The sequence below is a fragment of the Rhinatrema bivittatum genome, chromosome 8, assembly GCF_901001135.1.
Source record: "Rhinatrema bivittatum chromosome 8, aRhiBiv1.1, whole genome shotgun sequence".
Classification (NCBI taxonomy): Eukaryota; Metazoa; Chordata; class Amphibia; order Gymnophiona; family Rhinatrematidae; genus Rhinatrema; species Rhinatrema bivittatum.
In genome coordinates, this window is record NC_042622.1 from 183,718,637 (window position 1) to 183,745,969 (window position 27,333).

Genomic DNA, 27,333 nt, shown 5'->3' on the forward strand with positions numbered 1-27,333 from the left:
AGCCTTCCGGGAGGAATTGGACCAGATGGTCCAAGAGGCAGTACTTCAGGCACTTCGTGGACTCCAGTCGCCACCGGCACAGACTCTCATGCCGACGCCTGATCCGGTGCCTACCATGCTCTCTCCTTGAGCGATTGGATACCCTGATTGGTGCACTTCCATCGGTGCCCGGTCCTTTGGTACCAGCGGCGCCTCCGAAGCCACTGACACCGATCCCGATTCCTTTGTCTTCAGACGAGGAACAGCTTTTACCGATGTTGGAGCCAATTCCAGGACCATCGGGTCTAATGCCACCATGACGACCATCGAAAATGCCAATGCCATCTGTGCCACAGCCGTCCTTGATGCCGGTTCCTCCTGTTTCGGTGCCTCCATCCTTTCCATCTGTGCCATCTCCAAATCCGGCTGGATTTGGACCTTTGCCTCCATCTGAAGGCCCACAGGGTGGTGGATGCCTGGAATGCCCTTCCGGAGGAAGTGGTGAAGACTAAAACTTCCCTCCAGGAACAGTCACTTCAAGGGCCGGGTCGGCGTCTTAACCCACGAAAGCAGCCAGATAGAAACAGGTAAAACTGAAATCTCCTCTCTGTCTCTCCGCTCCCCCCGGTAATCTATTTTTAATCATATTTTAAATCATTTTTTTCACTAGTAGGTCCACAGTGGCTTTTGAAGAGAATATTGAATGGCTGAGGTCACTGCAGGGGTTTATCTAGGGTGACATCAGTTTTGAAACCTGACTCCATCTGCTGGCAGGGGAGCATAGCCCATTGGTCCTGAGTCCATCTGTCTACACTGGAGAAATTAATTACCTGATAATTTAATTTTCCTTATTTATTTTTATCCCTGCTAATTATCTGGCATAAGTGATGTTAAACATGTTTGTGTAGTACTTATTGGGTGGGGTCTGGGTGAACTGGGGGGGACTTCATGTTGAAGAACCAGGGGGGTCTTGATGACCTGGAGAAGGACTGGGTGAATTGGTAAAAATGGTTAATTTCATTTATGCGCACATGTTTTAAAATTGCCTGACTTGCATGCATAAATCGGGACATGCACAAGGAAGTACTACTTCTGTACGTAAAATATATTCAAATCTTTTTAAAATAGGAAAATTATGTGCTTAAATTCTTTGATGCACATGGTTTCAATGCACATGAAACCATGTGCATTGCACATATTTTCATGGAAGCCTACATATGTGCATATGTTGTAGGGTAGAGATCTCGTATTTTATAAAATCAGTGTATATCATATGCATGGGTTATAAAATACTAGTGTAGATCTGCTTGCAACCACATATGCTCGTATACTCTGCTGTGCACATTTCTTTGAAAGTTATCCTTCAGGTCTATGTATATTCTCAGAGGACAAGAAGGATGGTAGTTCTCACACATGGGTGACATCAGTGGATGCAGCCTGGTCTGGAACTTTAATCTCAAAGATTCTAGAACTTTCAAACATGCCCTACTGAGCATGTGCAGCTGTAGTTATCACCCTGCCTTCTAGGCAGAGTCCCTAGGTCTCTCGTTTTTGTTTTTTTTTTTCCCGCACTACTGTGTGGTTGCAGGAGCTGTGTGTGTCACAATATTCAGTTTTGCGCTCTCTTCACAGTTTTTGTAATCTAATTTTTTTTTCTAAAGCTGCAGCTGTCTTTCTTTCCTTTTACCTTATGGTAGTTTTCTTTTCTTTCCCTTTTTTCCTCCTCTTTCCACTATCTGCCAGCCGCATGATGGGCCTTAGTTGCTGTGCAGCCTGGCAGAGTCTAATATAGAGTGGAGAGAATGAGACTGGATTTAAGGAAGCTGGAAGAGTGGTTGAAGATATGGCAGCTGAGATTCAATACCAAGAAGTGCATAGTCATGCATATGGGGTGTGAAAATCTGAAAGAACTGTATTTGATGGGGGGGTGAAGGGCTGATGTGCACGAAGCAGGAGAGAGACCTTGGGGTGATAGTGTCTAACGATCTGAAGTCGGCAAAACAATGCGACAGGCAATAGCTAAAGCCAGAAGAATGCTGGGCTGCATAGAGAGAGGAATATCTAGTAAGAGAAAGGAAGTGATGATCCCCTTGTACAGGGCCTTGGTGAGGCCTCACCTAGAGTACTGTGTTCAGTTCTGGAGACCGTATCTCCAAAGGGACAGAGACAGGATGGGAGGCAGTCCAGAGAAGGGCAACCAAAAAGGTGGATGGTCTTCATAAAATGACTTATGAGGAGAGATTGAAGAACCTAAATATATATACCCTAGAGGAGAGGAGGAGCTGGGGTGATATAATAAAGACTTTCAGATTCTTGAAAGGTTTTAATGATCCATGGTCAACAACAAACAACCTTTTCTGTTGGAAAGAAATCAGTAGAACCTAGGGGTCACGATTCTTCATGGAGAGGGTGGTGGATGCCTGGAATGCCCTTCCGGAGGAAGTGGTGAAGACTAAAACTGTGAAGGATTTCAAAGGGACATGGGATAAACACTGTGGATCCATAAAGCCTAGAGGATGGGAATGAAGAGAAGAGCCATGGTGGTGTTTTTTGCTGGTCCCTCCATTGATTACCTTGGTGGCCTACCCCATCTGAGGGTGGCTGCAAGTGGCAGATTTGGTCGCTTCTGAACCTCAGTGATCATGACTGTAACCCAATTCTCATCTGGAGAGTTGGAAGGTTTTTTGGGATCAGGAGGCCCATTGCGTTCCTGTCCCTTCAGGAAGGGGAGATATGACTGGGTTTCCTGGGCAACCCTTATGAGTCCCCCCTGGATGCCTGGTTGTCCACCCCTACAGTGGGTGTCCCTCTTTCTCAGTTTCCCAGAGAAGGGATATCACCGCTTCTGACTGGTAGTCGCTTTCTGTTCCCCATAGGATCCAAGAGCCGATCAGTTGGTAGCGCGATCCTTAGGTCATCCTAAGGCATAAGAGGTCTATTTCATGAGGGAGCCATTCCAGATTTGATCTCCCTGTCATACTAGGAGTTTTCTCTTTGGGGAGCTCTCAGGTGAAGATTAGGAGTTTCTCCCATCTGGGAGTCACCTTTGATACCTGCTGAGCTCAATGGGAGTTTTTCATGGAGGACCACTAGTGCCAGTCATTCTCACCTGCAGGAACCTCTAGTCCATCTGATTGGCAAGTATGCCTTTCAGCTTATCGCCATATCTTTAATTGCAATGGCTTGCAAACTATACTTCCCCATTTTAGGGATAACCCTGTCTACAGACAGGAGAGTCATGGTTCATGCAATGGTGGTTACATTTACTGGACTACATGCTTCCTTGGGAAAAGTATATGAAATCATGGCTGAAGTATTAATACCTAAGCCAGGTTCGTGGCAGTCTGTTCCAAGATCACACCGACCCTGCCCTGGTACCCTTTGGGCTTCCAGGCCAGTGAAAAAATCCTGTTTGACAAGGGTCTGCACTTGCAGCACCCCAGCTTCCTGTCTCTTGCTGGAGTATTTCTGGATTTTTTCACTGGGCGATTCGCTCTCAGTTTCAGTTGTTCCAAGCAGGCTGAGTACTCTACTGGAATTGGCAGTGAGTTATTCGCTTGGGGTTGAGATATGCAATGTAGCAACTTGTTCTTACCCCTGCAGGTCAGCGGTCTGCCTCCTTGTATTCCTCGCTCCTTCCGATTTAAAGTTGGAAAGGCTATGGGAAAGGAAGAAAAGCTAGGGCATTCGTGGATTATCTTAGTGTATACCTTCAGGGAAAGACACCACTTTTCCCTATATTTTCACCAAGTTCTAGCCAATAATGCCTTTAGCTTTTCTCACTTCACCAGGTTGACCAAAATGCCTTCCTGCTCACCTGAACTATCCTGTAGACAGGATGGATAGCCCTGCCCTTGACAGGATGCAGTATGAGTGAGCTTCAGGCCTAACCTATCTCCCTGAAACTCTTGATGCTGTCCTGTGTGGTCAGCTATGCCTGGTACTTTGGCATATAGGGTCTGTGTCAGACCCTGCCGTTGTTGCTGATTATTTTTCCAAGTGTTGCTTGGGTTTTTCTGCCCATTGTAAAAGCTTGCTGGGCAGACTAGATGGGCCGTTTTGTCTTCTTCTGCCGTCATTTCTATGTTTCTATGTACCTATCAGCCAAACTTGGGCCCACTTCTGCAGATGCATTCTTTCCTTCAGATGCCAGTGGGCATCATGTGTCCAGTTTGTCTTGTAACACCAAAGTAAACTGTGATCTTTGTCAAAGAGTTCTTTTGTTTACATCTCTAGATTTTTTCCTGAATCCAGAAGGTTCTAGACTTACTATCGTCGGGGTTTACTGATCCGAAACCCTGCATGTAATGTTTTCTGTGATGTGGAATTCACGTCACTCCCCTGCCTTAGGCACCTCTGCAACACATTGGGGTTTTTGTGTCTCAGTCTTTGTTATGGTTTTCTCTTTGTAGAACCCAACTCTTTTCCCGCCTAGACCTCTTTGTGTGTCGGCTGCCTCACAGGCAAAAGGGAGAGAGGTGGTCCTTTCAGCACTGTGTGGTTTCCTGCTTTGTTCTGCTTGGACAGCTTAGAGCTTGGGATTCACCCATGTGTGAGGACTACCATCCTGCTTGTCCTTAGAGAAAGCAGAGTTGCTTACCTGTAACGGGTGTTCTTCGAGGACAGCAGGATGTTAATCCTCATGAAACCCACTCGCCTCCCCTGGGAGTTCATTTCTCCATGTGTTAGCTATATCATGGAATGAGGAGCTCTGCCTGGAGGGCAGGTTGAGGACTACAGCTGCACATGCTCAGTAGGTCATGCTGAAAGCTCTAGAGTCTTTGAGATCAAAGTTCCGTGCCGGGCTCCATCCAATGTTATCCATGTGTGAGGACTAATATCTTTCTGTCCTCGGAAAACACCTGTTAAAGGTAAGCAACTCTGCTTTGTTCATTGAAAATTTGCCTGCACAGAAAGTAGCTGCCTAGTTTGTGGGTACTTGGCACCCATGGAAATTTTTGAGGAGAAAGTATGGGCAGGTTTTGCATCTCAGCAAGCAGTTTGAAAATTGCACAGCCCCCGTCCCTCTGAATGATCAAATGCTGTAATGTAGTCCTTGAATTAACAAGTTTTGCTATGGACTGGATCTGAGACTTTGTGCATCCACAACCATGAAATCTCTTGGATGTATCTAACTGTGTTTCTTTCTGGTTTGGAAAGATATCTGGACTTGTGCTTCGTGCTCAGGAGTCAGAGACCTTACTGAGTGACTTGCAGCTGGCATTCACCCAAGCCAAGAGAAGTGTTCAGGAGCAAATGGTAAAGAAACTTGTTGCCAACTTGTTTCATCTGTGCTGGTAAAAGTTTCCACTGGTGATCGTTACTAGCACACTCTTATTTCTTTACGTTGCTGTCTACTCAAGTCATATAATCATGTTCATAGGACAGGCTGCATGCAGTTTTAAGAGTGGGAGTCCTTGGGCTGGCCTGCTGGGATTCCCAGGCCCAACTGTCTGGGCTGGGTGGCAATGTTCACATCCCCTAGGGAGAGGAAGCCCTCAACTGTTGATCACCAGCAAGGCTAAGAGTCTGGACTTAAGAGCCGCATTAGTTAACTTTTAGTAGTTAACTAATGTGGTTTGTGACCTCTAGGCTGAGGAGTGTTGTGCTGAGTGGGATGGGAATTAAAAATAAAGAAATAGAGGAAAACCCCCTTGAGCAGTTATGAATGATGATTAATGGCGCCGTTACCCAGTTGAAGCTGGTTCTGATTTGAGCTGCAAGCCAAAGTAGCAGGAGTAAACATTTGGGCCAGAAGAAGAAAAAAGTGTGGGAATCCTTGTAGTGCTTTTGGGTTAGATTTACAGATTGGGTTAAAAAATAAGATGCAAATTAATTCTGCTTGTATAGCTTTGAAGCAGTACATCTTTTGCCTAAGGATTTTAATATGCTGAAACTTCTGGAAAAGGAAATGTCCTAGAGTGGACTGCACAAACACAAACTTGCAAGACGTCTGTTGAAAAGAGCTAAATTTAAAGTCCCACTGCACATTCTATGCAAGATGTTTGCTTCTGTAGTACAGTGAACCCTTTTGTAAGATGAGCATTTTGCTTTTTTTAGGCTGTACTGATGCAATCGAGGGAACAAGTCTCTGAGGAACTAACCAGGCTTCAAAAAGAAAATGAGAGCCTTCAAGGGAAGCACAGCCTGCATGTGTCCCTGCAGCAAGCGGAGAACTTTATCATGCCAGAATCCATTGAGGTAACGTTTATTAGCTCCACTCCTCTACTCCAAATTGCACAAGATTACTACTAATGGAAATGAAAGATTAGACCAGATTGGCCAGTTGTGGTCCCCATGAGCATGATCTTATTTTCAGGGTAACTAAAATGTGTGTTATCTAGCGATTTATTTCTTGTGGATGTCCTGAAAGTTAAACATGTTTGTGTTCTGGAGGACAGTTGCTGACTGCCTCTAAATGGAAACTTCACAGTTATAGCCAGTCATTGCAGTGATAGTCCTTGGTCAGGGAAACATACGCGAGATCTCTTTCTGGAAGCCTGCCATCATGGTTTCTGCAGTCCTCACTGAAACCTTTTTCAGTAGAAAAGCTGGGTTCAGTGCCCTGGGAACACCACCTGAATCAAGCTCTGATGGCCTCAATGATTGTTCTAGCTGTCCTCTTTTATGACTCTCCCAGCTGGAGGGTTGTAAAATCTGTTAAGTCCTGTTTCTCATAACCACTAGAAACTTGCTGCTGGAATATTGCTACTGTTCTCACAGGCAAATTGTAAAATAAAGGCTCATTGTAACTTTACAACTGTCTGTCTTAAACTTTTATGGGGAAGGACCTGGGTTCAAAACTTGGCTGTGCTCTCTTCCCCAGGTCAGCTGGGTCACACTGCTTGTGAGTAGAGGGAGTCCTTTCTCAAAGGACTTAAGGCCCATGATGCATGGTTCCAGACAGAGACCTCGTATATATTTCCTTCACTGAGGGCTATCGCTGCAATGACTGGATATGAAGAACATTTTCTCCACTTTCATCTTGGGAATATTACTCATACCATGTGCTGTCATCTATGCATAGCTGTAAACTCATGTTGGTAGACATATTCTTGTGATTGACAGATCTGCTTTCAAGTACCCAAGGAAATAAAACATTTTTTGTACATTATTATCCCTGTGTGCCTTTTGCTATATTACATATCAAATAAAAATGGAAGAGACCTAATAGAGTAAAGTCATTACAGGTAAATTTTACTGGATGCTACTTGTATGGTCATGTGATCATCACTAATCAGGTGTGTTTGTTTTTATAATATGTTGGCTGCAGATATCAGCTCATGCAGTTTCATATCAAATGATGAGTTTGTTATTCTGACTAGTTGCTATTTAATTCCTGAAGTAATATTGGCTTTAGATCCTCTCCCCCCCCCCCCCCCCCCCCCCCCCCCCGAGTCATGCTGGAAAAGAAAATGTGCATTGTTCCATAAATGTTTGAGGTTTATTTTGTTGATTATAAAAGATTTTATAATCATTAGGGAAGGGTAAACACATATAGCATGAAGTATAATTTTGGCTTTAAAATGCTTTTATGTGTATGGAAATTGTGACCCTGAACTGCCTCTCTTTGGCTAATCCTGAATCTCAGGAACTTCATGACCTGGTACTAAAGTATCGTGAGGATATTATTAGCGTTCGGACTGCAGCAGACCACTTGGAAGAGAAGCTGAAGGCAGAAATTTTATTCTTAAAGGAACAGATTCAAGCAGAACAGTGCTTAAAAGAAAATATTGAAGAGACTCTGCAGCTAGAAATCGAGAACTGCAAGGAAGAAATTGGTAAGACAGGCTCATAATATAGAGACAAGATGGAAAGAGTAATCTAATGGGACCTGACACTGTCCCCTACTGTCTAATTCTCCTCATTGTCTGCTCGAAGGGAAAATACTTGCAGCCTTTCACCAGTGCAAGAAGCTTAAATATGTGCTGTGCTTTTGGTTTTTAATGTTCTGATGTATTTGGGGGTTTTTTTGTTGTTGTTGTACTCTGCTGAGAAGAAGCTTTGTAGGTCAGTGGGCTGTAAACCTTTAAATCTATGCACAAAATCTTCACATCAGCCTGGTGGATTGGCCAAGTCTGGGTTTGCATGTTTGGTTGCATGCCTTGTGCAGTGGAAGCCTTTTGTCTAAATGGAGCATTTAGAGAACAATTACCAAAGTCATTTAGCCAGGTAAAACGACTTGGCTGATAATTGCCACCCTCTGACAGGCTAAAAGCGGCTTCCCTAGCATGGTACTTTTAGCTGTGTTAAATAGAGGCTTCCTCTGGATGGCTGTGTGTAGGTTGTAGGAGTAAAACATGCATGCATGCAACTTTTCAAATATATGGAGACTATTTTACCCCCTCTCGGATATCCGCACAAGCAGCAAGTGCAACGTATGTGGATGCTTTTAATGTATGAACCTTGCAGCTGTGAATTTTCCAAGTTTGAAAATTGATTGCAATATGTGTGTGCCAAAAGTGCCAGCATATATTGCAGATAATGTGGGCTATTCAGAATTGCCCCCTTAACAGGGCCGGCGGAGCCACTAGGCCTGGGCCTAGGGCGCTGCCCATTAGGGGGTGCGAGGCATGTGGGGCTGCCAGTCGTGGCAAAGAGGAGTGGAGATTGCTGAATCTCCGGTCCTCTTTGGTGTTGCCGCTGGCAGCTCCACATGGCTCACATGAGGGGGTGGGGGGAGAGGGGTGGACGCAAGGCAGAAGGTGCCTAAGGCGCCTAATCCTCTTGCACTGGCACTGCCTCTTAATGATTTCATCTATGGATTCTTTATACTAAGGCTGTCTCTTGTATGAGTCTTTGAAAACTTCACCAAAGTCTCAGAAGTAGTTAAATACTTAAGTCTGGAGGATTGCTATCCCTGCTGCTTGAAAATATAAATTGTATATAATTGCCAGGGGTGAGGGAGGAAATAACTAAGAATAAATCAAGTTAGCAGGGAAAGTAAGCTTCATTCCTGAAAATTTTATTCAGAATGGTTAAATCCCAGGCGGATAGTGATAAATTGCAGGAGGGCCTTGTGAGACTGAAAGATTGGGCGACCAAATGACAGATGAAATTTACACAATGTTAGGTTCCATATTAGAAGTTATCACCCAGGAAAAGATCTGGGCGTCACAGTTGATATTACATTGAAAACGTCATCTCCGTGTGCGTAGCGGTCAAAAAAGCAAACAATGTTAGGAATTATTAGAAGGGGAATGGTGAATAAAATGATAGATGTCATAATGCTTCTGTATTGCTCAGTGGTGATACCGCACCTTGAATACTGTGTGCAGTTCTGGTCGCTGCATCTCAAAAAAGATATAATTGCACTGGAGAAAGTACAGAGAAGGGCGACCAAAATAAGTGGCATGGAACGGCTGTCCTGTGAGGAAAGGCTAAAGAAGTTAGGGCTGTTCCACTTGGAGAAGAGACGGCTGAGGAGGAATATGATGGAGGTCTATAAAAATCATGAGGAATCAAATGGGTTAATGTAAATCAGTTGTTTACTCCTTCAGATAATACAAGGACTAGGAAGATAAGAGGATTCAGCTCCCCAAGGTGTTGGGTTCCTTTGTGGGCCATCCCTTGGGTAGAGCGGGAGTGGCAATCCCTGTCAGGACTCTGCCCATTTTTTTTTTTTTTTGGCAGGAGTGTGTGTGTGTGTGTGGGGGGGGGTGTTAGATAGCCAGGGGCCCTGGTTCCCTCTCCCCCTCTGGGCCCTTCACTCTCTCGGTGTGCCTGTAGTCCTTTCCCCCTTGTCTTATTTTTTGATCTGGCCCTTTTGCTTTAAAAAAAAAAAAAGAGGAGCAGTGAAGCAGGGAGGCTTCAGCAGCATTTCTATTGCAGGGCTGAGGAGCAGGTAAGTTTTTTTTTGTTTTTTGACTGCAGGGAGGCAGGCAGGAGGGAGCTGGCCAAATTGCCTGCTTTTATCGGGGTTATTGCTGTATTTCAGCACCCAGACAGTGATCATTGAGATCGCTGAGGCTCTGTTTATTTTTAGGCCTGATAACATGTGCAGGCCCAACTGCCCCAACATGCCAACTACCGCACAGCATGGCAGACTTTGCCACGGCTGCGGCCTCCTTTTGCTGCAATGGTGTGTTGGGGGGGGGGGGGGCCCGGGACCTCGGCGGGACCCCTAGGGAGCGGTGATAAAGTGCAGGCAGCTGGGTCGGCTACTGAGGCCCTGGGGGGGGGGGGGGGTCAGAGGAGCTGGCAACCACTTTGACAGCACATGCCGAACTGCAGGCTGCCATTTCAGAGCCCCAGGATTCCCCTCCCACGCTTTTCGGGTGGGAAAAGACCCTGCTGCTGGCAGGGGATGGGGGGGCTTAGGAGGGAGTCTATCAGACTCTTCCTCCTCGGACCTGGAGGCCTTTTCCATGGGCTCTGTGCTTCTCCTTCATAAAGCTTATTTAGCCCATAATGAGTTAGGGGCAAAGAGGCCTTTGCCTAGGAAGTCCCGGACGACCAAAAAGGCTAGAGGGCCTCTGGAGTCAGGAGGGATCTGGCGCATGCTGGGTCTTGGGCGGGCCCCGGAGAAGGGAGATTCGTCAGATAGCATGGATGATCCTGACCAGCTCCAAGGGAGGTCTGGTAGCACTGGACAAGGATCCTGTCAGTGCCCTGGGAGATCAGACACAGACCCTGGGTTTGGAGGATCACATGCAGGATACGAATGCTCAGGTCCTGGAGACATTCGCAGTCACGGAATGTGATGACCTGTGTGTGGTTCGGCTGTTTCCCCGGGTGCTGGAGGAGCTCGGCATCAGATGTCCAGGAAGACTCTGACAAAGGAGGAGTGAATCTGCTCCTGGAGGGATTGTGGGGGCCGCCTCCTGCTTTTCCGTTGCTGAAGCAGGTGAAGAAGTTGGTGGATCCGGGAGTGGGAATCTCCCAAGGGAGGCCTGAAGGTCACGAGAGCTATGGGCAAAATATATCCCTTGCCGGAACAGACCTTGGAATTATAGAAAATTCCCAAGGTGGATGTAGCTGTTTCGGCAGTTACTAAGAAGACTACCATCCTGGTGATGGGAGCGGCGGCTCTCAAGGATCTCCAGGATAGGAAGCTGGAGATTTTGCTTAAGTGGCTTTTTGAAGTCTCAGCTTTGGCTCTTCAAGCAGTGGTGTGCGGAAGTCTGATGCAGAGAACCTGTTTGTCCTGGGTGCAGAAGGCACATGAAAAGCATTCAGGAACGGCATCTGAGACTGCGCAGGCGGCCCGTTCAGAGGTGGGAGTAGCCTGTGTGGCTGATGCTCTGTACGACATGGTCCGGACTTCTACCAAAAGTATGGTCTCAGCGGTAGCGGTGCGCAGGCTCTTGTGGCTACAAAATTGGTCTGTGGATGTGTGGTCTAAGGCCCAGCTGTTGAACCTCCCTTTCAGGGGGAAGCTTCTCTTTGGGGAGGATTTGGAGAAGCTCATGAAGCAGTTGGGAGAGTCGAAAGGCAATAAGTTGCCTGAAGACAGGAAGGGTCCGAAGAAGTCCTTTCTGCTGCAAGCCCCCAGGTGCATGAGGCCTGGAGATTTCGAGCAGGCAGAGCCCCCTGCACAAGCTTCGCAGAAACAGAGTTTGGGCAGACAGCCCTTTCGGAATCAGCACAGGTCCTCTAGGGACGGTGGGTCCCAAGGGGGGAGCGGAAGTAAGGTCCACTCCTCTCGAGGCTATCGGAGGGAGACTCTCTCTTTTTTTTTTACAAGGAGTGGACCAGAATAATGTCTGACTGGTGGCTCCTGGAGATGGTAAGAGATGGTTATGCCTTAGAATTTTCTCGGCCGCTTAGGGACATCTTTGTAGTCTCCCGCTGCGTCTCCCAGAGCAAGCGGAAAGTGGTGTGGGACACGCTACAGTGATTACAGCTTCTTCGCTCCATTGTTCTGATGCCCCCTCAGGAGAGAGGGTAGGTATTCAATGTACTTCGTGGTGCTAAAGAAGGAAGGGAACTTTTGGCCCATTCTTGATCTGCAGAAGGTGAATGCTGCCCTCTGTGCCTGCAGTTTCGGATGGAGACACTGTGCACAGTGATAGCGGCGGTATGCAAAGGGGAGTTTTTAGCATCCCTGGATCTCTATTCGACCTGAATATCAGTAGATAAGAACATGCCATACTGGGTCAGACCAAGTGTCCATCAAGCCCAGCATCCTGTATCCAACAGTGGCCAATCCAGGCCATAAGAACCTGGCAAGTACCCAAAAACTAAGTCTATTTCATATTACCGTTGCTAGTAATAGCAGTGGCTATTTTCTAAGTCAGCTTAATAGCAGGTAATGGACTTCTCATCCAAGAACTTATCCAATCCTTTTTTAAACACAGCTATACTACTGAACTAACTACGTCCTCTGGCAACAAATTCCAGAGTTTAATTGTGCATTGGGTGAAGAAGAACTTTCTCCGATTTAGTTTTAAATGTGCCTCATGCTAACTTCATTGAGTGCCCCCTAGTCTTTCTATTATCTGAAAGACTAAATAACCAATTCACATCTACCCGTTCTAGACCTCTCATGATTTTAAACACCCCCTCAGCCGTCTCTTCTCCAAGCTGAAAAGTCCTAACCTCTTTAGTCTTTCCTCATAGGAGAGCTGTTCTATTCCCCTTATCATTTTGGTCGCCCTTCTCTGTACCTTCTCCATCGCAATTATCTTTTTTGAGATGCGCAACCAGAATTGAACACGGTATTCATGATTTGGGGAGAACATTTCCAGTTAGCGATAGTACTGTGCACTTTCACAAAGGTGATGATAGTAGTGGCAGCGGTCCTCAGAAAGGAGGGGTCCAGGTATACCCATACCTGAACGATTGGTTCATCCAAGCGAAGTCGGAGATAGAGCATGGTTGTTCAGTCCAGCAGGTGCTCCAGCATCTGGGGGTGCTGGGCTGGGTGACAAACCTAGCAAAGAGTCATCTGAAGCCGACTCAATCCTTGGAGTACCTAGGGGCTTGCTTGGATACCTGTCTGGGGAAGGTGTTGCCAATTGCTAAGAGAGTCCTCAAGCTACAGAGTCAGGTTCTTCGGTTGCAGAGCTTGGCGGTGCCCAAGGTCTGGGATTACCTACAGGTCTTGGTCCATGTGTTCTACGCTGGATTTAGTGCCATGGGCTTTTGCTCACGTGTCCTCTGCAGGGGGCTCTGTTATCCCGCTGGAACCCTCTGTTGGAGGAATTTCAGCTTCCATTACCATTGCCAGAGGAGGCCAGGTCCAGTCTCTCGTGGTGACTGTCGCAGCACAGTCTTGAGAAAGGAATGGATCTGGAAATGCCTGACTGGGTACTTGTAACCACTGATGCCAGCCTCTCTGGATCCCTCCATTGCCCTCCCAATGTGTCTGGGGAAATCGGCCCAGGATCCATGATCACCAGAGGAGGTGGCTTGGTCAATCAGTAGACTGGAAACCAGAGCAGTGCACAAGGCCTTGTTGATGTTTCTTCCGCTCATTTGAGGCCAATCAGTGCGAGTATTCTCGGACACTTTAACGACAGTAGTATACATCAATTGTCAGGGCGGTATGAAGTCGTCTAGTGGCACTGGAAGCGCAGGAGCTGTTCCTGTGGGCAGAGAAATATCTGGAGAGACTAGCTGCTTCTCATGTGGCTGGAGTGGATAAAGTGCAAGCGAACTTCCTCAGCAGACAGCTTCTGGATCTGAGGAGAGTGGGAGTTGCCGACCAAAGCCTTCACCTTGCTGCAAGCAAGGTGGGACAAACTAGTGATAGACCTCATGGCAACTCTGGCGAATGCGAAAATGGGTCACTTTTTCAGATGCAGAAGGGAGGTCTGAACAGAGGGCATTGACACTCTTGTTCAACCGTGGCCAACACACCTCTTGCTATACACGTTTCCTCCGTGACCGTAGGCCGGGTGCTGCGGCGCATCGAAACTCATCCGGGCAGGGTGATTCTGGTGGCTGCGGCGGCCGTGGTTTGCGGACCTTCTGCATCTTGCGGTAGATGGCCCTGTTCGCTTGACTCATCTGTCAGGGTTACTTCATCAGGGACCCATATATTCAGACCAGGAGGATCGCTTCTGTCTAGCAGCCTGGCTCTTGAGAGGCAGCAGCTCAGTTTGAAGGGCTAGCAACTTTGCTTCAAGCAAGGAGGCCTTCCACTTCAATGGCTTATGTCTGGATATGGAGAGTATTTCAATCATGCTGTTTGCTGAAGAGGGTACAGCCCTTAGAGATGGACATCCCGCAGATCTTGGAATTTCTGCAATGCGGATTATCTAAGGGGCTAGCGTACAATTCCCTCCGGGTCTAGATAGCAGCTTTGGGTTCCCTGTGTGGCAGGATTTGGGGAAAATTGTGAGCGCCTCATGTGGCTTGTTTTATGAGAGGGCCAAAGCATCTGCATCTTCCAGTGTGGAAGATCTGCCTGGCATGGAATCTGAATTTGGTTCTTCGGGTGCTGTGTGGGCCTGCTTTTGAGCCGATGTGGAGAGTGTCGTTGAAAGATTTAACCTTGAAGACTGTTTTCCTGGTGGCTATTTGTTCAGCTAGACGAATCTCTGAGCTGCAAACGTTGTTATTAAGGGACCCTTTTCTCTGTTTTTCGGATGATGGAGTCTCCTTATGAATGGTTCCATCCTTTTTGCTGAAGGTGATATAGCTTCCTGCCTTTTCGAACTTGGCGACCGATTCTTCGATGGCTCGGGGACCTCTTATTGGACGTTGTCATATCCTTTTGCAATATTTAAAGGTGACTAATCCCTTTTGGAGATCGGATCATCTGTTTGTCCTGTGCAGTGGAGTAAAGAAGAGAAATAAGGCTTCCAAAGGCATGATTACTCGCTGGTTAATGGAGATGATAGCTTTGGCTTACATCTACAAGGGCCAGCCGGTGCCGGAGGGATTGCGAGAACATTCCACGAGGGCGCAGGTTAACTCGTGGGTAGAGTGTCAATTACTTTCTCCGCAGGAGATCTGCCGTGCTGCAACGTGGTCTTCTCTTCACACTTTTGCCAAACATTATTGCTTAGATGTGCGTGCCCCAGAGGAGGCGATGTTTGGGGAGTGTGTTTTGCGCACAAGTCTTTTGGATTCCCGTCCAGAATAGAGGGGCTTGGGTACATCCCACTCGTCTTGGATTGATCCGGGGTATGAAAGGAAAAGAAAATTGGTTCTCACAGGACAAGCAGGATGGTAGTCCTCACATATGGGTGACATCATAGGATGGAGCCCAATCACGGAACACTTTTGTCAAAGTTTCTAGAACTTTGACTGGCACACTGAGCATGACGGGTGCCTGCACCATCCCAATCTTCAAGCCTTGTCCCTAACGGCATGGATGTTGAAAGTTTAATCCTTCAGCCACTTAACCTTTCTGAATCAGTTTCCCGTGTCCTGATTGCTTCACGGAAGCCTTCCACGAGCAAATCTTATTCTTACAAATGGAACAGGTTTCAGTCATGGTGCTTTTCTCAATCCCTTGACCCCTTTACCTGTCCAATCACAAAGTTTCTGGACTATCTCTGGCACTTGCCAGAGTCAGGTCTAAAAACTTCCTCCATTAGAATGCATGTTAGTGCGGTGGCCGCCTTCCATAAAGGTGTCGCGGACGTTCCTATTTCGGTACAACCCCTCGTAACACGTTTTCCGAAAGGCTTGCTTCACCTCAAGCCTCCACTGCATCCTCCAGCCCCTTCTTGGGACCTCAACCTGGTTTTGGGTCGGCTCATGAAACCACCATTCGAGCCTCTCCAATCCTGTGAACTTCGCTATCTAACATGGAAAGTGATTTTTCTTTTGGCAATCACTTCGGCTCGCAGAGTTAGTGAGTTACAGGCCCTAGTTACCTATCCGCCTTACACTAAACTTGTGCAGGACCGGGCAGTACTCCGCACTCACCCTAAGTTCTTACCTAAGGTAGTATCGGAGTTTCACATTAATCAATCCATTATACTGCCTATCTTCTTTCCCAGGCCCCACTCCAATCCAGGAGAGCAGGCTCTACATACCCTTAACTCTAAACGGGCTCTAGCGTTCTACCTAGACCATACAGCTGCCCACAGGAAAAGCACTCAATTGTTTGTCTATTTCCATTCCATCAAATTGGGGCAGCCTGTGGGTAAGCAGACTCTCTCCTCCTGGTTAGCGGACTGCATATCCTTTTGCTATCAGCAAGTAGGCATTCCACTTCAAGACAGTGTTAAAGCACACTCTGTGAGGGCCATGGCAACTTCAGTAGCACACCTACGCTCTGTGCCGCTTCCTGACATTTGTAGGGCTGCCACCTGGAGTTCTCTCCATACCTTTACAGCCACATTGCTTGGACAAGGCCGGAAGACAAGATTCCATCTTCGGCCAGTCTGTCCTGCGTAACCTATTCACAACTTGATGTACCAACACCCTTCCGCCTGCCCGGTAGGGTTCAGAATGCCCTCTGCCAAATTTCACCCCAGTCCTAGTGCCTTGCACACCTGGGTACATTTGGTGCATACTATGACATCCTCAGCTCTGTACTCACCCATATGTGAGGACTACCATCCTGCTTGTCCTGTGAGAAAGCAAATGTTGCTTACCTGTAACAGGTGTTCTCACAGGACAGCAGGATGTTAGTCCTCACGAAACCCGCCCGCTGCCCCTCGGTGTTGGGTTCATTACGTTTCTTATTTTATTTTTCGGCACTTCCGGTTGCTTTTTAAACAAGACTGAAGGAGAACACCTGCTGGCTGCAGGGTTGGTGCCATGCTGGGTGTGTGTAGGGGCCAGTCAAAGTTCTAGAAACTTTGTCAAAAGTGTTCCATGATTGGGCTCCATCCTATGATGTCACCCATATGTGAGGACTAAAATCCTGCTGTCCTGTGAGAACACCTGTTACAGGTAAGCAACATTTGCTTTCTTACCTGCTAATTTTCGTTCCTGAAGAACCAGGGATCAGGCCAGAGACCCATCCCCATCTTTCAAAAGACTTCCTCGTTTCTTGATGTTGCTGAGCTGAGGGTTGATGTAGTCAGAGTAATGAGAAGTGTACATAGCTGGATATATGTTTTTTTCTGTTAACTCGAGGGCCTAGTTCCAGGGGCTCCAACTTTAAGTCTTGGTTTGCCCTTAGTGTAGGGGAAGGTTTAACATAATCATCTCTGGCTTGGGTACAGGTCAATACTGAGGGACTGCAGGTGGCACTCTGTTGTGTAGCAGTGCCTCAAAGTTTTTGTTCTCTGCCTCCAGTCTGGACACTCGTCTGGACTGATCTGTGGTACTACAGGGAAGAACCACTTGTCCTTTATGGACTTTTCCTTCAGAAACTTGTCCAATTCTCTTGAATCCCACTATGTTAGTTGCCTTGACCACATCCTTCGGTAGTAAATTCCATAGCTTAACTGTGCGTTTGTTTTAAATCTATTACTTGCTAGTTTCATGGAGGGTCCCCCTAGTCCTATTTGAAAGGGTAAATAACAGTTCCCTATTTACCTGTTCCACTCTACTCATGATTTTATAATTTTCCAATCAAATTCCCTCTCGGTCATCTCTTTTCCAATCTAAAGAGCCCTAATTTGTTTAGCCTTTCTACATAAGGGAGCTTTTCCATCCCCTTTATCATTTTCATTGCCATTCTCTGTACCTTTTCTGTGTCCGCTATGTCTTTTTTGAGATGGGCTGACCAGAACTGCACACAATACTCAAGGTGTGGTTGCACCATTGATCTATACAAATGCATTGTGATATTCTCAGTTTTGTTCTCTTCTTTTCCAAATATTCCTAACATTCTATTTGCCTTTTTGACCACCACTGAACACAGAGCTGAAGATTTCAAGGTCTTGCCCGTAAGGACTCTGAAGTGCTTTTCCTGGGTGGTAATTTCTAACACGGAATCCAGCATCATGTTACCTGTAGTTGGGATTATTTTTCTCTACATGCACTACTTTGCACTTGACCACATTAAATTGCATCTGCCATTTATTTATTTATTTATTTATTTATTTATTTATTTAAATAATTTATATACCGGAGGTTCCTGTATAATATACATATCACCCCGGTTCACAAAGAACAGTAACTATCGCTACAAATAGCGGTTTACATAGAACAGAATAAAAAAGAAGTTTTACATTGAACAAGAACTAAGTAAACAAGATTTTATATTGAAGTCAGCATGTGTAAATTTCTGATTGAAAAAAGGAAGAAAATAATAGATCTGAATAACTCGTTGTGGGCTTGAAAAAGACTTTTATTTATTTATTTATTTATTTATTTAATTTAGATGTTCAGTGTCCCTTCCCAGTCTTACAAAAGGTCCTTCTGTATTTTTCACAATACACTGCCATTTTAATGACTTGAAACAATTTTGTGTCATCTGCAAATTTGGTATAACCTGTATGCTGTTGGATGTCTTTCCTGATTTCTGCTGTTCAAGGCTTATTTCATTCTTTCTTTTTTTTTTTTCTTGGTTTGCTTTCATTTCATTGACTGATGTGCAGACATCTTAGAAGGTAGGAGGGATTTCCTTTAGTAACTCACTGTGTTGTCCCTAAGAAGTGCATAGCAGTATTTTTTTTGGGAAAGCGATATTTTCACTGATACTGAAGTAACAGGCTCGCCAACTCACATGTGTTGGCAGAATCTAGAAATTCTGTGGCTCTTTTTTTTTTTTTTTCATATCTCCATTTATTGTATGGAAGGTGCTGTAATGTATTTTCAAGAAACCACTTGGCTTGAACTGAGCTGCTGTTAGAAATTGGGAAGTTAGATGAATTGCAAGCAGCAGTATTCTTTATAGTTTGGATCAGACCATTTCCAAAATGTTCCAAATTCAGTGATAGGGCCATGCAGAGTGTGCGTTTTGCTTTAAACCATATTTGACTTATCTGCTCGGGCAGTGTTTATTACATTCGTATTGCATTCAACATAGCTTAATATTCTCCTCTGGATTTATTCACTGTGAGAGAGGGGGGGACACTATTGGCTCCCAGCATTGAAATGCCTCTCTTAATTTTATGCTGCTATATGGGGACACACTTTTGTTTTGAGACTTAAGTACAAGTATCGCAAATGGATAACATGTCACTGGCTCTATTCAGAAGTAGCTGAATTGCATGCAAACATGTTACTACTATACTGGGGTGCAAATCAATACACAGATTTAATTTTTATACTTTTCTACTGCCCATGTTACTAACAGTATCCTGCCTATGATTTCATGTAAAAGTGAGGGCTGTTTTAACCAGTTCTCAGTGTTGCTATTCAATTGATCACTAATCTGCAGTGAAGGGAGAAATTTACATTTACCTGATAATTTCCTTTCCTTGAGTCCAAAACCAGTCCAGCAGATGGAGACAGATGTTGCCCTTTATAGGCATCCGTACTAACCTTAGTATGCCAGTATTATCTGTAACAAGCGAAGTCTAATATTTAATAAACTTTATAACAAGCCAAAGGGCTTTCAGCATATATAAACAACTTAACAAGCTTGCGTAGATGTTAGAACTACCTGCAACTCCCAGCGACAACTTACTGATGCCTGTCTTTCTCTTTCAATTTCTCTTTATTTTATTTATTTTTTACATCGATTTTAATTTTATGCAACTCGGAGAATAGTTTGGCAGGAAAAACTGGGAGGTGCTGGCTGGTCTGCCTGGACTCAAAAGAGCATGGGACACAAATGGGATCTTTGAGGGAGAGGAAGGGACTATAAAGTTGAGCAGGCGATGTGAACAGGCTGCATTGTGTTATGGTATGGTTATTAATTGAGAATCTAACTCAGACATACAAACTACTGAACAAAAGTTTAAAATATATTTTCATGTAGTTTGAAGCACTGTTTTAGATATGCATCAACTTTTTTTTTTTTTTTTTTTTTTTTTTTATAATTGAGAAGACTTACATACTGATACATTTTCTCCTTTCTGTAGCTTCCGTTTCCAGTCTAAAAACTGAATTGGACAGAATAAAATTACAGAAGGAGCAGGTAAGTATTTATTCTGGAGGCTTTTGTAAATTGATGTCCTTCAAATGGAAATTAATATTCAGCTATAGAATCTTTCTGAAATGTTAGATGTAAAAGGGGGGGGGGAAGCAATTTTAAGGAATCTGCCTAGATGCAAAGATCCATATGTAGTTTGTTTTTTTTTTCTTTTGAAAATTATCTTACAGAGGCACATGGGTGCAAAACTCCCTATGGACTTTGTACCACCTTCTTCTGCAGGCAGAGGAAAGGTACGGGGAATAAGCACTCAAACTTGAAAATGCCATTCTGTGTATGCACTATACTTCCACCCACCCACCCTCTAAATTAAGCACACCCATGTCTTTAATCTTATTCAAACAATTCATTGTTCTCTTTAGCAGCTTAAAGGTAGCATTGTTTGTTTGATTCAAGTTCCTTATGGTTCCAGGACATAGGAACAATTGAAAATTATAAAACTACCTGGAAATATGGTCAACCTGACCAATAAAAGTTTCAGCAATAGGTAGTGATGGAGATCTTAAGCATTGGAAAGGATTAATTAATTTATTGAACTTAAATTCCCTGTATGTACCCAGATCAGTCCAGACTCCTGGGTTTAATCCTCCCTTCCAGCAGATGGAGACAGAGAAAGTTTAACTGACACTGCCATATAGCCTAACATGCCTCCTGCAGTCCCTCAGTATTTCTCTGACTCCAGCGGATGGTAGATGTGTATACCTGCAGTCTCAACTAAACTTTAAAAAATAAATAAATAAAAGTTTAAATTCTTCCCTGGTGGGGCTATCCCTCCTGGTCTTGAGGTGGACGAGCAAGGGGTTGGGCACTCTTATTTGCTGTGTCCCGGTAGCTGGGGGCAGAAAGCAGATGGACCCAGCTCCCTCCGCCCCAGGAGGATTGAAGGAGCCTGTTGCCCGTCTTCAGAACAGGAAAGTGCCTCTTCTGTTCCTTTGTCCGCTTCTTAAAGTTAAAAAAAAAAAAAAAAAAGAAGCAGAGTTGTCAGGACTTGCCGGTGAAAGGCTCTGCCTTCTGTCCTTGGCGGGTGGTTTTTTTCACCGAGTACAGCTTGGCGTTTGAAGGCTTTCCCTTGTCTTCCTCTCCTTTGTCGGGCGGTTGCGGGGGGGAGCATGCCACGCGGCTTGAAGTGCGTCGGCTGTGGAGATTCGCACACAGCGGCCACTGCTCCCTCTGCCTCCTGGGGGGAGAGGGCAATTCGGGCATGTCCATGGGGATGTGGGGGGGGGGGGGATCTAACTGGCAGCGCTTGTACAGGCATCGCTGGAGGACCCGGAGCCATTTCCCATCGACAATCTTGGCCACATTTACCACTCAAACTAAGACGGGGGGGGGGGGGGGGGGGGATTTCCCTTCCTCGTTGTCCCCAGTTGATGGGAGTCCCGCTCGGGTGGGGTTGGCAGAGGACCTCCTGGGGGAGGATTCCGATAGTTCTGCCTCCTTTTATGTGGATTTTGTACTATTGATGCACAAAGCTTATAGGGCCCGAAAGTCCACAGGGCAGCATGGGCCCCAAGCTTGATGATTCCACTGAGCCTCTGCCCAAGAAGAGAGCCCAGAACTGCAGGCAGACCGGAGGCTACCAGGGTTTGGGAGCCCATGCCGCGTGCTGTGGGGGACGAATTTTTAGAGGGGTCTGATGGTGACATTCTGGTTCGGTCCGGCACTTGTCAAATGGATCCTTCCCTGGGGGGGGGGCAGGAATCTGGGGAAGATGAGGAAGGCCAGCCTGTTATCAGTGATGATCTGAAGGTGGTGCGGCTCTTCCGTAGGGAAGAGTTAGGGCCCCTGATTCCCCATGTTTTAGAGGAGTTGGGGATCAAGCTTCTGGAGAAGGAGTCAGAATAGAAGGATGTGGACTCTGTTATGGCTGGCTTACGGGGCCTGGTGAGGACTTTTCCTTTTTTTAAGTCCGTTAAGCAGTTGGTGGTCTGTAGTGGGACACTCCGGAGACCGGACTGAAGGTGGGCCGGGCGATGGATAAATTATATCTTTTACTTGAGGACAATTTGGAGCTATTGAGGGTGCCAAAGGTAGATGTCACCATGTTGGCGGAAACCAAGAAGATGACGATTCCAGTGGCTGAGGCTGCAGCTTTGAAGGACCTGCAGGACCGAAGGCTTGAGGTTCATCTGAAAAAGACTTTTTGAGGTGTTGACACTCTGCATTCGGACTGTGGTTTGCAGCAGTTTCATGCTTCATCCAGGGCTACGTTGGGTCCAACAGCTGCAGTCCGACAGGTCCATGTCCTCTCAGGAGGCGGAGCAGATGGAAGCCTTAGTGGCTTATGGTGCGGATGCTCTGTATGACCTCATTCGGATGACCTCTAGGACCATGATATTGGCGGTCTCAGCAAGAAGGCTGCTGTGGTTACGAAACTGGTCAGCAGATGTCTCATCTAAGTCTCAGCTAGGAGCGCTAACTTTTAAGGGGGAAACTGCTCTTCGGAGAGGAGTTGGAGGAGCTGATAAAGCATCTTGGGGACAATAAGGTTCACAAGCTGCCTGAGGATAAGCCCAGAGTGGCGAGGTATTCCTCTTATGGGTGTGTGCGGTTCCGAGTGAACAGGTGGTTTTGTCCAGGCAGATCATTCTCTGGTGGGCAGAGACCAGCCTTGGGGAGGCAGCAGTCCTGGAACCAGTCCTTTTGGGGATGAAAGTCTGATAGAGACAGCTCCGGACAAGGCGGTTCTGGAGCCAAGTCAGCACAATGAAACGAGGCTGGTCCGCTCCTCCTTCCCGCTTATAAGGGGTCGGCTGACCCTGTTTTACGAGGAGTGGGCCAGAATCACTGTGGAACTGTGGGTCTTAAACACGGTAGAACAAAGTTACACTTTAGAATTTGCTCGTCCGCTTTGGGATCGGTCCATGGTCTCCCCTTGCGCTATGTGGAAAAGAGGCGGATAGTAAAGCAGACTCTGAATCATCTGCGGATGCTTGGAGCCATTGTTTCTGTGCCTGTGAATGAACAAGGGATGGGTTGTTAATCCATTTACTTTTTAGTTCCAAAGAAAGAGGGGCCTTTTCGTCCAATTCTGGATTTGAAGAGCGTCATCAACGCCCTCAAAATTCCTAATTTTTGCATGGAAACTCTCTGTCTGTGATCATAGTAGTGCACAAGGGGGAGTTCTTGGCGTCCCTAGATCTGATTGAGGCATACTTGCATATAGGCATCCAGCCCGATCATCAGAGGTTTCTGAGGTTCTCTATTCTAGGCATGCATTTTCAATTTTGTGCTCTGCAGTTTGGATTGGTGATGGCTCCATGAACTTTTACCAAGGTGTAATGGTGGTGGTCGCAGCATCCCTTCGGAAGGAGGGCATACTGGTACACCCATACGTAGATGACTGGCTCATTTGGGTGAAGTCAGAAAACCATTGTAAGCAAGTGGTGTATCTGGTACTACAGCATTTACGGTTGCTCGCTGGATAGTAAATTGGACCAAGAGTCATCTTGTCCCATCTCAACAGTTGGAGTTTCTGGGAGCACGTTTTGATACCAAGTTGGGGAAGGTTTTTCTGACAGGAGCACATTCTCAAGTTGCAGTTGCAGGTTTGGTGTTTGTTGGAAAGCCAGATGCCAGGGTCTGGGATTATCTACAGTTACTTGGCTCCATGGTGTCCATGCTGGGGTTTGTGTCTTGGGCATTTGCCCATATGAGGCCCGTGCAAACGGCACTTTTTTCTTGGTGGGATTCGTTGTCAGAACAATTTAATCTTCTGCTTCCACTGCCAGATTTTACCAGGTCCAGTCTCTCATGGTGGCTTGGTCGGGACCAATTGAGTCTAGGGGTGGACTTGGATGTCCCGGAGTGGACAGTGGTCACCACAGACGCCAGTCTTTCCGGTTGGGGTGCTGTTTGCCAAGGTCAGTCGGTACAAGGGGAGTGGTCGCCAGAGGAGGCGTCTTGGTCAATCAGTCGCCTAGAGACGAGGGCAGTACAGTTGGCACTGTCTGCTTTTCTTCTTCTCGTGCATGGCTGTCCAGTCAAGATCTTGTCCGTCAATGCGACTACCGTGGCTTATATCAACCGGCAGCATGGTATCAGGAGTCAAGCGGCAGCTCAGGAGCTGTTTCACTGGGCAGAACAACACTTAGGGTTGCTTGCGGCTTCACATAGCAGGATCCATCAATGTGCAGGCGGATTTCCTCAGCCATCAGAAACTGGATCCCAGGGAGGTGATGGCTCTCATCAGTGCCAGATGGAGTGTGCCATGCGTGAACTTGATGGCAACTCAGCGAATTGCCAAGGTGGCCAGCTTCTTCAGTCGCAGAAGAGGGCATGGGGCAGAAGGAATCGATGCCTTGGTTCTTCCCTGGCCGAGGGAAGTCCTGCTATATGTGTTTCTGCCATGGTCGCTGGTGGGCACGATATTGCGGCGCATGGAGGTCCATCAAGGGGATGTGATTCAAGTGGCCTCGGAGGACCTGGTAAATCTGGCAATAGACGGCTCATTGCGGCTCGCTCATCTGCCGAATCTCTTACGACAAGGTCCTACATTTTCGGATCAGGCAGATCGCTTCTGTCTCGCGGCTTGGCTTTTGAGTGGATGTGCTTAAGAGACTAGGGCTACTCTGAGGAGGTTATTACTACTCTTTTTTGCAAGCTAGGAAGGCTTCCACCTCCTTGGTGTATGTGAGAGTCTGGAAGGTGTTTGAGGATTGGTGCTTGGAGTAAGGTGGTGTTCCTATGCGAGCCTCTGTAGCAAATATTCTTACTTTCTTGCAAAGAGGTTTGGTGAAGGGGTTGTCCTTCAATTCCCTCAGAGTACAAGTGGCAGCTCTGGGGTGTCTCTGGAGCAAGGTGCATGGAGCAGCGCTGTCCGTACACCCGGATGTGGTGCATTTTCTCTGTGGAGCAAAGCATTTGCGACCTCCGGTTCAGAAGCTCTGTTCCTCCTGGAGACTTAATGTGGTTTTGAAAGGTATGTGTACGGAGCCATTCGAGCCTCTCAAAAGGGCTACCATAAAGGATCTTACGTTGAAGGTGATTTTCTTGGTGGTGATTTGTTCTGCCAAACAAATCTTGGAACTTCAAACCTAGTCATGTAGGGAGCCTTTTTTTTGAGAACTTTAGACTCGGGGGTTACCTTGAAGACAGTTCCAGCCTTTCTTCCAAAGGTGGTTTCGTCGTTTCATGTAAATCAGTCAGTGAGCTTCTGGCTTTCCCAAACTTGGAGGCTACAGCACCTCATGCGAGGGAGTTACGGCTCTTGAACATTAAGCACACATTATTGGGATACCTTAAAGTCACTAACAACTTCTGGTTGTCAGATCACCTTTTTGTATTGTGGAATGGTGCAAAGAAAGGCCATAAGGCATTGAAAGCCATGATGAGTGGTGGTTGAAGGAAGCTATTGGATCAGTGTATATCTGTCAGGGGCATCCAGTACCAGAGGGCTTAAGAGATCATTCTACTCATTCCCAGGCAGTGTCCTGGGCCAAGTGTCAACAAGTGTTGCTGCAGGAGATTTGCAGGGCAGCCACTTGGAAGTCTCTGCACATTTCGCCAGACATCATTTGGATGTCCAGGCTCCAGAGGCTGGGGGCTTTGAGAGTGTACTTCGAGCGGGACTCTTGAGGTCCCACCCTGTTTAGGAAGCTTTGGTACTTCCTAGGAGTCTGTACTGATCTGGGTACATACAGGGAAAGGAAAATTGGTTCTTACCTGCTAATTTTCATTCCTATAGTACCACAGATCAGTTGAGTCCCGCCCAATGGAGGTAGTGAGTTTTGGAGAGGCCACTCGATCGTTTGTTTGTTTATTTATTTATTTATTTATTTATTTTTAGTTTTTTTTATACCGATTTTCCTGCATAAAATGCATATCAAACCGGTTTACAATGAAACAGAATAAGCAGGAAGTAAAATTCCTTAGTCTAATACATTTAAACGTTAATAATGAAATAATTTTAAACAAAGCAAAAAGCTAAATAACATTAATAAAAGTTAAATTATTAACATAAACATAAATATTTATTTATTTATTTATTTAAATTCTTTTAATATACCGATTCTCAAGACGAGGTCTTATCGTACCGGTTTACAATGAACTAGGGGTAACCAGTTAACAAAGAAAGCAAAAAAAGTTACATTAAAACAGGGAAAGTTGAACTAGGCTGTTAGAAGAGGATAGGTTAAACAATTTCTAACTGGAGAGAATGGCATATAAGCAGGAGAGATTGCTTACAAGGTAGTAATTATATAATTTATGTTTATGGTACTTAGTCTGAAGAAACATAGAAATGACGGCAGAAGAAGACCAAACGGCCCATCCAGTCTGCCCAGCAAGCTTTCACACTTTTTTTTTTCTCACATACTTATCTGTTTCTCTTTGCTCTTAGTAACCTTTTTTATTCTGTTTCCCTTCCACCCCTGCCATTAATGTAGAGAGCAGTGTAGGAACTGCATCTAAGTGAAATAGCTTAATTAGTTAGGGGTATTAACCACCACAATAAGCAAGTTACACCCATGCTTATCTGTTTATCCAGACTAGGTAATTCAGTCCTTGTTGGTTGTTGCCTGAATATAAATCCACCTTTCTTCATTCCCCCCTCCCCCCTGCCGTTGAAGCAGAGAGCTATGCTGGATATGCATTGAAAGTGAAGTATCAGGCTCATTTGGTTTGGGGTAGTAACCGCTGTAACAAGCAAGCTACTCCCCGCTTTTTTGTGAATGCAAATCCTTTTTTCCACATTTCCTCATTGCCGCTGAAGCTTAGAGCAATGTTGGAGTCGCATTAACCGTGTGTATGTTTATTGAATAAGGGTATTATCACCAGGTAGTAGCCATCGTTCCCATGAGCCACCCACTCTTCATTCACATCCTCTAGACTTTATGGATCCACAGTGTTTACCCCATGCCCCTTTGAAGTCCTTTACAGTTTTGGTCTTCACCACTTCCTCTGGAAGGTCATTCCAGGCATCCACCAACCTCTCCGTGAAGAAATACTTCCTGACATTGGTTCTGAGTCTTCCTCCCTGGAGTTTTAAATCGTGACCCCTGGTTCTGCTGATTTTTTTCCAATGGAAAAGGTTTGTCGTTATCTTTGGATCATTAAAACCTTTCAAATATCTGAAAGTCTGTATCATATCACCTCTGCTTCTCCTTTCCTCCAGGGTGTACATATTTAGATTCTTCAATCTCTCCTCATAAGTCATTCGATGAAGACCATCCACCTTTTTGGTCGCCCTTCTCTGGACCGCCTCCATCCTGTCTCTGTCTCTTCGGAGATACGGTCTCTCCTCACCAAGGCCCTGTACAAGGGGATCATCACTTTCCTTTTCTTACTCGATATTCCTCTCTCTATGCAGCCCAGCATTCTTCTGGCTTTAGCTATTGCCTTGTCACATTGTTTCGCCGACTTCAGATCGTTAGACACTATCACCCCAAGGTCTCTCTCCTGCTCCGTGCACATCAGCCCTTCACCCCCCATTGAATACAGTTCTTCCGGATTTC

The 27,333-nt window shown here is 46.0% G+C and overlaps 1 protein-coding gene across 3 annotated transcripts in view; it reads left to right on the plus strand.

Moving 5' to 3' along the window:
* The window catches only part of RABEP1 (rabaptin, RAB GTPase binding effector protein 1), a 144,171-nt gene that overhangs the window by 110,896 nt on the left and 5,942 nt on the right, over positions 1 to 27,333 (plus strand). For 2 of the 3 annotated variants that reach the window (XM_029611999.1, XM_029612001.1), the window contains exons 12-16: positions 5,140 to 5,238; positions 6,040 to 6,180; positions 7,571 to 7,760; positions 18,378 to 18,389; positions 19,809 to 19,864. In XM_029611999.1, the coding sequence (XP_029467859.1) occupies positions 5,140 to 5,238; positions 6,040 to 6,180; positions 7,571 to 7,760; positions 18,378 to 18,389; positions 19,809 to 19,864 (498 nt within the window). The remainder of the gene's footprint in view (positions 1 to 5,139; positions 5,239 to 6,039; positions 6,181 to 7,570; positions 7,761 to 18,377; positions 18,390 to 19,808; positions 19,865 to 27,333) is intronic. The other variant, XM_029612000.1, reaches the window with a different exon arrangement.